The following is a 12,194-nucleotide window of genomic DNA, read 5'->3' as shown; positions in this document are numbered from 1 at the left end:
AAACTTCACCTAGAGCTAGCAAACATCACGACCAAGGCATGCCTCTAAAGGAAATTGGGAGGATGCTCTCACACTGCTTTCTGCACTATCCAGAACACGCTCATGCTGTGTCACAGCCAGCAGGAATAGTCTTGTTTCTGAAAATTCCCATTAGAGACCCACAGCATTTTTGTTTAGTTTAATTTAATGAAGACAGCATCTTTGGGCAACAGTAGTTGAAAAACTCTATCTGTAAAACTTTCCTAACACTAATCCGCATGTTTATACTCAGTAACTTCCCTTCTTTTCTTACATTGGAAGGAAATTCAAGCAACTAAAAAGAAACCAAACTTTATTCATTTTGTATTGTGATACTATGAGCACAAATAGAGAAATTAATAAAACTTACCCTGCCTAATAGAACAACACCTGCTACAGGCTTGCTTCCCCAGGCTATCCCTACATACTGCTGCAAGGATTGAATGTAAACTTATTTTCAGGGACAGATACATTTAGTGCTTCAAAGCTAGGAAGTTAGATGTTTTACTGTATATTGCATCATACAAAGCTCATTTTTGCTAGAAACTCAAGAAATATTTTTGTTTCCTATACTGGATGTCTGAAGTAGCCACGTTTGCATCACTCACCTAATGGTTCTAGCCATTGAAAATGGTAGGTAATGACATGTATGCATTGTTTTTCTTGCAAAGAAGACAATGCAAGGTTTTTTCTTTCCTGTCATCTTAGCTAACTTCCCTGATACTTAAAACTGTGGAGTTCACTTGCACTAATTTCTTCTAACATTTCTGGACTCGGGTCTGTGTAAGTGATTTGTGCTGGAAGTAGAGAGATGAGTTCAGTGCTGAGAAGTGACCTCCAGTGCTTTTTGTACAAAAGTTTAGTGTAATATACCAGGAAATACAAGTGATGTCTTGTGACACTGGTGATGTAAAACAGGGTTGTCCTGTATTGTTCATACCGCACAGAACTTTCTGGCCCTGTACAAAGCCCTTGGAACTACGTGGTGTATCTCATCCTGCTGTGAGTTATCTTACAGTGATAACACAGAAAGTCCTCCTAAAATCAATACTGAAGAAGAGGCACGTGATAGACCAGCTCAACCATTGCATAAATCCTCTGAAGTGGCTCCAGAAGAATTAATTTGGCCTCTTATGTTTAAAAACATCCGCACTAAAGATTGGAGAGCTGAGGAGAAGCAGTACTGAACAGTATATTACTTCTTACAGCAAGCTTCGAAACAGATCAAATGAGCACTAGAAGACATCTGTCTGTTATTTCCTGCCCACACAGCTTTGTTCTGCTTTATTGCCAGAGAGCTCCATGGATGATGTCACTTTTTTCTGAAGAAAACAGGCCACCAGAGCCTTTCACTGACATAATTAATTATCTGTAGTCTGGGCCACAGCCAGAAAATTCCCATGGTAAGGCCTCGAGAAGTATTAACTCCACACTGCTTGATGTTTTCAGAATTATTAGGGTCTGGGTTATCCTGCCTTTTCACACTGAAAGAGCGTTTTGCTCGATATTATCAAATCGCAGGGCAGTTACTGCAGCATGAAGAATTACAGTGTCATGATTTACTCGGCACGGAGAGACAGATACAGGAGGTCACCTTCAATTATGCGCACAAATCTGCATGTTGGGATGTGCTTTACATACTTCAGGAATGCACCGCCAGGGCTAACCCCGCTGGTTTGGGTTTACCGTATCCAGCCATTCAGACCATACGTCTCAGCCAACTTTAAGCGTATAATAACATTTTGCACATGACCTGAAGCCCGGCAGCAAGCGGAGGCCCCGCATTGATGCAAGCAGCCAGCAGGGAGAGGGAGGAACATCTGTTAAAGCACCTTTTTGGACACTTGCGCAGGGAGAATCGTTAACGCCAGTGCAGGAGTGACTGCATTCACAGTTCCTGGCTGGTACGTGGCTGCTGTGTTGTGGTGTGCAACCTAACAAATGAGGTAATTAACAAATCAGCTTAACATCTCAGAGCAGCAGCTGGCAGTCACTACAATGCTTGCAAAGGCAGAGGAGACCCCCTGGTTGTGGTACACCAAATCAGACATAGAAAACTCCAATAGCATAAGTGCCTCCTCTGCCTTTTTTCATGCTAAGGAAATGTTCTGCAGCTTTCCACATCCTAGGTGAGCGGCAGATCATGAGGCACTTTAGCAGCAGAGGAAATCAGTAAAATTGCAATACTTTTCACACACATTAAGGTGTCTTTGTATTACTGGACTTGTGTAGTAAGGTGCCTTCCTTTGAGACCTTCCCTTTGTAACAAATTATTTTATGATCAGTTAGCACATAATTAAGAGAGAGGAAAAAAAAAAAAGATGACTTATGAAAGGGTAATGAAAGGAAAAGCATTTCCTTTCCTCTTTCTTGTGTTATAATCTTCCCTTTAATGCTACAGTAAAAAGTCTGGACCATAACTCAAGAGATCCATGTTCTGTCCATTAACCTCTTTCCAGTGTTTACCACATATGATTTAACCTTCATAATGCTCCAGTTTCCATTTTGTAAAAGAAATAATACTTCCCAGGAATGTCAGGAGACTTAATTCATTAATACATACAAGATCCCCAGGTTCTAAGGTTTTGAATGCTACGGAAAAATACAGCACTGGGACATCAATATCGTTTCTCTTCTCTTCATTTCACTGTATTCCTCTGTTTCTTCCATGTTTATGCATTTCTACATTACCATCCAATTTGCTGAAGTCCATGGGAAACTTAAAATCATCTTAATTAGACGTGCAACTCAAGCTCTACAAACTGGTTTTTGAAAGTGCTTCATTGCCTCTGTGAGAATCTGAAGCACTTGAAATTAGATGGTCTGACCTGAACGTCAGGTAAGCACTAGAAGATGCTGGTGTAAGTACATGTACCTCTTGGTGTTTCTCTGAGAGGAACAAACCCAAACAGGTGTTTCTTTCTGCAGTCATCTAGCTGGCTTCTGGCAGGAATGAGCATGTGTGGAGTAGGTCAGAGTGAGAGACAAGCTGGTGCCACTGGGGCCATAACTGTCAGGATGACGAAGTTCAGAGGAAATCCTTCTGCCTTGTCTGCAGAGACTGCATAACTCAGAGCAGGATACCAACAGCAGCAAGCGTGTATACATGTGTAATAAACTGTATACACAACTTTCTCTTGTCCAAGCATTTTGTTGGCTTCAACAAAATGTTTTCCAGTGCTCTGTGCTCCACGGATACGCATTCAAGTTACTGATGACTGATGAATGGGCAAGAATAGCAGGGTTGCATTACAGCGAGCACTTACCAGTACAGCCAATTACTTGAGCAGAGGAATAGTCAGAGGAGACAAGGGAAGGGGAGCAAGCTCTTAGAGAAAAGTGACTTTGCGAGGGCAGACAATGAAAGGTGCAGAATGAGGACTCCTGCCAATGCCCACAATGTCCTCATAGCCTCCCACTGTCTCCAAAATCCCCCTGATTGTGTTCAACATCTGTCCTTCCTCTTGTCTTCCCCAAGTTTCTCTCAGATGTCCTCTCCCTTCTCCATCTCCCCGTTGCATCCCCAGGAACAATACCGGAGCTTTCAAACTACCATTTTGCCTGAACTGCTGAAACTGCCTGGGACAATCTTGGTAAATGGGCTTTCATTATAAAACTGACTCCATCAACACTTCTGCTCCTGTCTTGTCTAAACACAAAGGCCACAAACACCTGGAAGGTACCTTCTAACTGTACTTGGTTCAGTCAGTTCCACTAATTTTGCTGGCTTGGAAGAATTTATGTTTTTATTTTATTTTATTTTATTTTATTTTATTTTATTTTATTTTATTTTATTTTCCAAATAAAAATAGTCATTTCCAGGGTAAGACGCTCTTCATTTGCAAAAATTCAAACCATTCCTGTCTTAGAAAAGGATTTCCCTTAATGATCTCTCAGCCCTGCATCAGTTTGAGTGTCGTGTGTGCACAGCTCTCAGACATATGTCACTGAGCTCGTTTTACTTTGGACCTCATGCAAAGTCTTACACTGAAGCCAGCAGTTTCGCAAAAATGTGGCAAGACACAGGATGTTCAGTAGGACCAGCCATTTTCTATATTGAAATATTGCATTTCTCTCGTTTTAGTCAACCAATAGGTGGAGCCTTTAACCCTAGAAACAAGACACTTTCTCAGATAGCCATGTTCTCACAGTTGTTATATAAAGGCTTATATTTGCTTTTATTAAAACTCATTTTGGATGGAAAATAATCAGTTTTGCTCTCAAGAGCTTATCTGATTGTCAGCTGGAGAATAGGAGACACAAACTTAATAAATACACAACGGGGACAGCAAAGTTAATAAAAACAGACTTAGCTACAACTGAAATGTTAAATTAACAGCTGGTGACTCAGAGGACTGGACAGCAGTATGACACATAAGAGATATGCTTACTGCAAGCTCTCCTGAGAATCCCAGATATTTTAAAGGCAGAAAGTCCATGCATCTAGCATCTATCACAAATTGGTTGGCCATGTTCTCTCCCACAGAGTGAGCCTTTTCCCAGGAAAATGAGAAATGACATACATGTTCTCATTATTGTTGCACTGAGTGTACAATTCTTATTATGTACATGAAAAAAAACAAAACAAAAACCAAACAAATAAAAACCTGGTCAAGTGACATCAGGTGACTAAAATGATTTGAAGAAGATTGCAAAGGAGGATCAGTTAAGGACACTGGTCCCAAGACAAAAACTTAAAGTTGATCTGGGGCAGTACTTTCTGTTACATTTTGTACAGAAATGCATTAATTAAAAAAAAAAAAAAAAAAAAAAAAAAAAAAGCTGCTCATCTTCTTCCCTCCCCTCTAGACAAGATGTTTAGTGGATCAGAAACAGTTATTCCAGTATTCCTTCCTGTCCAGCTGACCCTCCAAGTCTAAACAACATGATCTAGCTCTAGTGAGTGCAGTTCAGGCATTAGCAGAGAAGGATGTTAAAACTCTGTGGAAGTGGTTTTCAGCCTACAGCTGTCCAGTCATACTGACATTTTATTAAAGATAATGACTTTGAAAAACATGTAATTCTAAAGCAGTTTTATTACCAAATAGATGATCGTGTCTGTCACAAAAGTGTCCATCACAAAACCATCACAAAAAGTGATGGCTTTAAAGTAAAAAACTTTTTTAGATTTAGGTTAGACATTTAGGAGAAATTCTTTACTTAGAGGGTGGTAAAGCACTGGCACAGGTTGCCCAGAGAAGCTATGGATGCCCCATCCCTGGAGGTGTTCAAAGCTAGGCTGGATGGGCCTTTGGGCAACTGGATCTAGTGGGAGGTGTCCCTGCCCATGGTAGGGGGGTTGGAATTAGATGATCTTTAAGGTCCCTTCCAACCCAAACCATTCTATGATTTTTTCATTACTATAATTGATAGTACCTCTGCCCTTGACTTCACAGTAGTAAATTGCCTGAATAGCACAATTTAACTATATTTCAGTGAATTGTATTATCTTTTTTTTTTATCTTTTCTTTTTTTTTTTTCATAAACCAGCAGGATTCTATTTTAAAATTCATAATTTCTGTGACTTGCTAGACAAACCCTGTATTTCATGCATTTTGCACAGCAATGGTTGTGAATTGAAGAAAAGCACACTATTCTAGGCAAAATTCATCTCTGGCTATAAATTTGTGGTCTGAAATCTACCCTAAATTTTGTCCTGAAAAAGCCTGCTCCACGAAGAAAACACAAACAAACAAACAAGGACTCAGTCAGACAGGAGAGAATTGTTTAGCTCCTCGTAGTGATATTGCTATGCTAGCCCATACCATCTGTCTCCTCATCCTCTTGTCATTTCTACATCCCTTTTCCACATTTCTAACTTGTATCCATTTATCACTGTTGCATCCCCCTTTCCTTACACTCTTTTTCTTCTGTTGCCCAAACTCTTTCCTCTCATTCTATTATCCTTGTCACCTCTCTCTCCTCAGATTAACCCTATCCTCACTTTTTCCCTGTAGCTCTGTCTATGCCAAGGTTTTTCTGTAGGGGGATTTGAATTTTGTCTGTGTGATATATTCAGAAAATACTAAACTATGTCAATCCAATTAACAAGATTTCACAGTTATAAACACTTAGGTAAAGCTACTCTACACACACTTTTCTGTGGCTTTACCCATCCTTTACTTACTCAAGCTTCTCTACAGATAACTACAGCTTCTCAAACTGGGAGATATGACTAGTGATCAGTTGGAAGCTCTTTCCTCTTCACTATGCTTTGTATTCTTCCCTCTGGATCAGTGCTGTGGCGTGTTTTCCCAGCTTTATCTTGCAACTGTAACATTACCCAAAAGAAACACGTCTGATTTCCACCCACCTATTTAAAGTATTTCCAGATCTTGAGCTGTTGGGGAACTCAATATTCAATTGTATGTATTCAAGAGTATCAAGAAAGGCACGGAAGAAAAAATATAGGAATTTGTATGGTGTTTTTAACTAAGTAATATTGAGATGTCTGTCACAGTGGTGTTTCAGCTTCTTAGGAAACTCAGGTTTCCTTGACAAAGCAGTTCAATAAACAAAAGCAGTTTAAGGCATTGCATGAAAGTTAACACATTGCAGCAAGAGGAAGAAGGAGAAAAATAATACAACTACAGCAACTAAGTCAAACCATTTCATATATCAATCATTTTATCAAGGGATGGAAGGGCCAAGTAAAGCCATTTCAGCATAGAAAATGAAATATTAAAACCAATGTTTGAGACACTATGTACAGTTCTAGCTGCAGACATTTAGGAAAGACAAAGCTAGAGTGCAACTGGTGCTGATCAAATGATGATTGAAAGAGTGGGAAGCTTCTTCTGCTATAGAAAATGAAGGTGGCACAGCTAGCACAGTGAAGTAAAGACTCAGAAGGTGTGTGACTGCCATCTACAAACACATCGAGCATTAAACAGTAGAGAGAGGTAAGCTATTTAAAACATGATTGCTGTATAGCACAGTTTCATAAAGTCATTTTATTTCATAGTTATCATAGAATAAAATAGAGTAAAAATAGAATAAAATGTTTTAATAAAAGATGTACATATATAAAAAAGGAAGAAAACAGAAAATGGAAACAGGAAATAATTTTCCTTTCACCCTTTACATATACAAAGCTTAGTCTTCTGATAGAAAGGCAGGTGGTAAAGTGCTAAAATGTCTTTTAAAATGTTAACATGCTCTAGCTACTATACTACCCATGTGGGAACCGGCTATTTGAGTTTGTTATGAGAGAGGATTTCCCTCACAGCAGGATGTACAGCTGCTTGTACCTAAGTATTTCCCAGAGAAAACACAACAGTGTCGTCACCCAACTCTGCAAACCCTCCCCTGAAATGCCCAGGTCAAGAAGAACGTCTGGAAACAGCCTGAAGGCAAGCTCTACCTGGTTCTGTCAAATAGAAGCTGGAAGACAGTCCATCTGTCCTAAAGAGTGCAAAGGACCTCACTGGGTGAGGCAACAGAACGCGTGGCTGAGCTGCAAGGGGTGATGCCATTTCTGCACTGGAGAAATGCTGCAAAGCACAGACTATAACAAAGGCCTTGAGTGCAAAAGTTGGTCCTGGTTTAATTGGTGTGAAATACAGAAAACTGCCTCCCAAACTTAAAGTTTCATCTGTCTGGCAACAGGCATAGAACCTAACAAAGGAATGAATTCTCTTAAAAAATTAAATAATTTGTAGTTTTTAAACAAACTTTTATATATATATATATATATATATATATATATATTTTTTTTTTTTTTTTTCCCCTGAACATGCAATAAAAGAGTGCATGGTAAACATGTATGAATACTGCCCCCCATTTCCTCTCAGACCCCTAATCAGGAAATGTTGAAAATCAGTGCTGATATTGCTGGAGAAAAACAGTCACTGCTCAGAAAGCATACAGGCCAAATATATGGGCTGTTGGACAAGAATCTGTTTACCACAGATAGGATTATGTAGTCATTGTAGAGATTCATGCTGTCTGTGCTGCTTTGTAATTAGTAATATTTACACATTGGTTTGACTGAAACAACTGCAACAATCAGACAAATTAACACTGTGATTCATAGTCCAATTTATTCCAATGGCATTATCAGATTATTTTTTTCCCTTGTATATGGAGAAAACACCTTCATGGATCTTTTATCTCTGTGTATCCAATGCATGTTAGAGACCATGTAATCACTGGTTTATTATATGAGCAGTGGGAGCCCTCAAGAAAAAAGACCCTCTACTGAGCTACAAGGCCTTTCAAATCAATTCCTGTCATCAGTCTGTTTTCTGCTCACTCTCCTCCAAAGAGGCTGCACTTAAGAGCTCTCCTGCCATGTATACTGGGACACATTTTCATCACTGTAGCTCCTGTATACTTTTTCTCCCCTTTTGTTTTCTTACAAAATAAGGCCTAAGCTCCAGTGACCTCAGAAGTTGATGAAAAGTTTCTCTTCTCTACATGCAGTAAGAGCACAGGGCCCAGCCAAGAAACTTGACGACAGGCAAAGCCAAGTCCAACTTGGCACTGGAAGCTAAAACGAAAGCAAGCTACCTGAGGTCATTATAATAAAGAGTAAAAAAGAAAAAAAAGAAAAGAAGAAGAAGACATAAACATCACTGCTGAGGCATGTCTTCACAGTTTACTGGCACTTTCACCTTTCAAAATTACAGCTGGGAGATCAAGTCCCAAAGTAAGGACTCAGAACTGATACCTGGAGCAACATGGCTTGTGACTGTGTTTGCTACGATGTCAGGTGAAAATAGAGAACTAAGCACATGAAGCATATGTAGAGTTTTTAATTTAATCTGCGGAAGCCCATGGTTGCCATGACCATAGCATCCCCAACTGGGCTCTCTGTTTGGAGAGTGCAAGGCAGTGTCACCCTGCACACTGTTCAGTAGTACAGATGTAAGGCCTCTGCTGCTGGCTGCTGAGTAAATAGTCAGTGTATTTTACTGCACTTTTTTCTTCAGAAATTATTGGATGACCCTATAGGTATGGCCCACTGTTATTCTCACAACAAAAATCTCCTTACATGTGCCTATACACTGTTTGCTTTGCCAATATTGAAGTGGCTTCAAAATAAACCCACAGTCTGATTTGCCAGTCCAACAAAATGCCAGCCAGTCACTAGCAATGTCTGTACAGATCTGTAAATGAAAAGCCACAAAATGACTCAGTGTATTAGGTCACTGTGACAGCCAGGAGGTAATACCAGAGTATTTACTTGGCTGGAGTCTGCCTTGGCTCATCCTCATTTGCAGTGTCAAAGCCAGGCTCTCATCTCAGGCCAAAGAGCTGTAGCTTGCCCACTTCAGAAATGGTTCAACACAGGTACCAGCTAAATAACTGCCTCAAACAGGGGGTTTTGAAATGAAATTTAAAACTCCGATGGCTTAAAAACATAAATGATTCTTGTCGCTGTCTGGAGGGAGCAGACAAAGAGATGCACTTTACAGCTGTCAGTGTGTTTGTCCTCAGAAGCCTCCTGTGATGCTGGGATGCTTTAGCGCAGCCTAACGTCTCTGTGGGGCTTCTACATAGGAATATCCCTAAAAGTATTGTGCGGGACAATGCATGTATAACCTTGGTGAGGATTTTCAACCCATACTAACAGAAGATGGCAGTTATCCCCATCTTCCTCATAGGGATAATGAGAATGTGGGCAGCCCTTTAAAGGTTGTGTAACTTGGCTATGAAGTGGAGGACAAGGACAAAGAGCCACAGCTCCATGTGTTGACCAAGAGAGTTACTCGGAGATAAGAATAAAGACCACATTTAATGTCACCCATGAAGTATTAGTGACTTTCTTCACATCCCCTTTGAAGACCACAAAGGTGACTTCAGGGTAAATCTTTCTGAACTACATGAGAACAATATGTTTATAACCAGATTTGGCTCTACTCACCCCCAGAGCTGCATGCTAGCTCCATATTTTAGGAATTAACACATACTAGTTTTTGTATAAAGTAAAAGGAAGTGCTATGACTATGACTACTGTTCTATAATGATACAATTTTTTTCATAGCAAAATTGCATTCAGCAGATTTTTTTTTTTGCCTTTTTCCCCAGTTTTTCACTGCCAAATGACTGTTCTTGGTCTTTGTGACACAACTATTTACTTTAAATGCATATTTCCTGAAACTTGAAAGTGCTTTCTGACAACCTGAAGTGAGATGAAATCACAGAGTTGCAGTAATGGTATAACTCAGATGACTCATGTACCAAATAAATTAATGGATCACTTCTAAAACAATTGCTTCCCTTAATCAGATAAGATGATAAAAATGAATGCAAATTTCAGGGAAAAACTAAAGCCTGATGTGAAATGCTAAATAATGGTTACGTAGAAATAAGACATCACAATATAGTATGTTTTCACACAGGTTAGACAAGTTTTTTCTGCTTGTCCACAGATTCACTGAAAAATAGCATTAGAGTGGAAACAAAAGAATGTATAAATTTGGCAAGCAGTCCTAATGCAAATGGGGATAAGTTATAAAAAGTCAGAAGTCTTCACACTGACTTTTTCAAATACTGTGTTTCAGCTTTTCATTTTGAAATTGCATTTTCCCTAATGGCTGAGACTCCTGAGAGTTCAGTGATTTATTATTGTTAAAGAGAACCTTTGAAACTGGATGGAAATTAGGGGGATGTGAGTTAAACACAAACCTAAGCTGTCTGCCGTAGCAGACTTATTACTGGGTTGAATAAATATGCAAATCTGGACAACTGAGTAAACTTCCGAGTGAGCACTGCTCCAGGAAAGAAAACCAATGGACCTTTGCAAGGAAGGGGATGTGCAGATAGTGCTGGAGGTCAGGTGGGACAGGCAGAGCTTTGACTGAGACCTGAGCAATTCCCTGAGTATGCATAAGGTCCTGGGCTATCTTAAGACCTTTTCCAGTATTAGTGACTTCTGGATTTCTCCCTGGAATATTTGTATTTAAGACTGTAATTGCACTCACTGTATTTGTTGTCTTTTTCTGACCTGATTCTCCTGTGGTTGTTTTGTGCCTCTTTTTAAGCATTGAAGACCATCAGACTCCCCTTTCTTCATCAGTTCTGACAGGTGTTTGTAATATCACTTGCTACAGTAGCTGCAGATAGACATGGTAAATTAAGCAGTACTTAAAACTGTGACTATCCTGTTAGAAACCAACTAGCACTCTCCTTATGGTCCTTTGCCTTACATTTGCATGTCACTGTCTCTTGAGCCCCATGATTCTTGGACAGCCTAAGAATATATAGATAAATAGAAAATACATTTAAAAAGTTGTTTAATTTACCTGCAGTTCTCCTTCCATTATACTGAGGAGTTTGATCAAGTCCTCTTTAGAGAGCTCTATGGACTTCTTGTTCTTTCGTTCACTAGGCCCAGGTGATCTTGAGTGCCGTTTGACAGTTGCTGAAACCATGACCTCATCTTCCTTCCGATGAGGTTTGTTCTTTTTCTTGGCATCATCCTGGAGTTTTTCGTTCTCTGCATGGCTGATGACAGGCTTGGAATTGGAGAAGTGCCCGTTAGACGAGCTTTCTCCGCCTTGGTTTCGGGATCTCATCCCTACCTAGAAAGAAACATAAAGGTGCATTTTATAAACAAAACTATTTACAAAAAGCCACAGCAGAAATACTGCCTTTTGGCAGAACAACAGTCTTCTAAATACAGAAATATACTGTCATGCTCAAAGGAAGGGGGCACAAAGCTCAAATTTTTCAGTAACTTTGTGTGTGGCAGACAGTGAATCCAGAGCATTGATTATAAATTTAATGGAGTCCTAAAGTAAGAGTAACCCTGCTTGTCAGCATGCCAGGACACTGATATGAGCTACAATGTATGGAGCCTAAAGTGATGCAGGAAAATAATAACAAACATTTTCCAGGGTGACCTTTCCAAAAATCAACGTTTTGATTATTTGCAATTAACTACTACTGAACAAAACAGCTTGCTGAAGTAGGCCCTATTTTAACACAAGGTTTACCTGAAAGGCAGAAATGCAATTTAAATTCTCAAAAAGTATGTTCCTTAAGCATAAAGTCTTTATGAGAGAGTGGAGTGACAATGCATGATAAGCAATGGTCACTCTATAGCTCCCCTCAGTGAAGCATTGGTTTTGTTCCAGGTAACTAAGAAAACTTGGGAATGTAGACTAAATCAAGTGGTAAACTGCATTTTAGGATAAATACTGCATGAGATCATTAGGCTGCAAGTGCAA

The 12,194-nt window shown here is 39.6% G+C and overlaps 1 protein-coding gene across 4 annotated transcripts in view; it reads right to left on the bottom strand.

The window, feature by feature from the left end:
- FILIP1 (filamin A interacting protein 1) overlaps nt 1–12,194 on the bottom strand; it is a 103,154-nt gene that overhangs the window by 47,851 nt on the left and 43,109 nt on the right. For all 4 annotated transcript variants that reach the window (XM_082755603.1, XM_082755604.1, XM_082755605.1 and 1 more), the window contains one exon: nt 11,268–11,546. In XM_082755603.1, the coding sequence (XP_082611729.1) occupies nt 11,268–11,540 (273 nt within the window). In that variant the 5' untranslated portion in view covers nt 11,541–11,546. The remainder of the gene's footprint in view (nt 1–11,267; nt 11,547–12,194) is intronic.

This window comes from Aythya marila (genome assembly GCF_965140915.1).
Source record: "Aythya marila genome assembly, chromosome: 3".
NCBI classification, from domain to species: domain Eukaryota; kingdom Metazoa; phylum Chordata; class Aves; order Anseriformes; family Anatidae; genus Aythya; species Aythya marila.
Note: the sequence above shows the minus strand (reverse complement) of the source record. Positions and strands in the feature narration are given on the sequence as shown.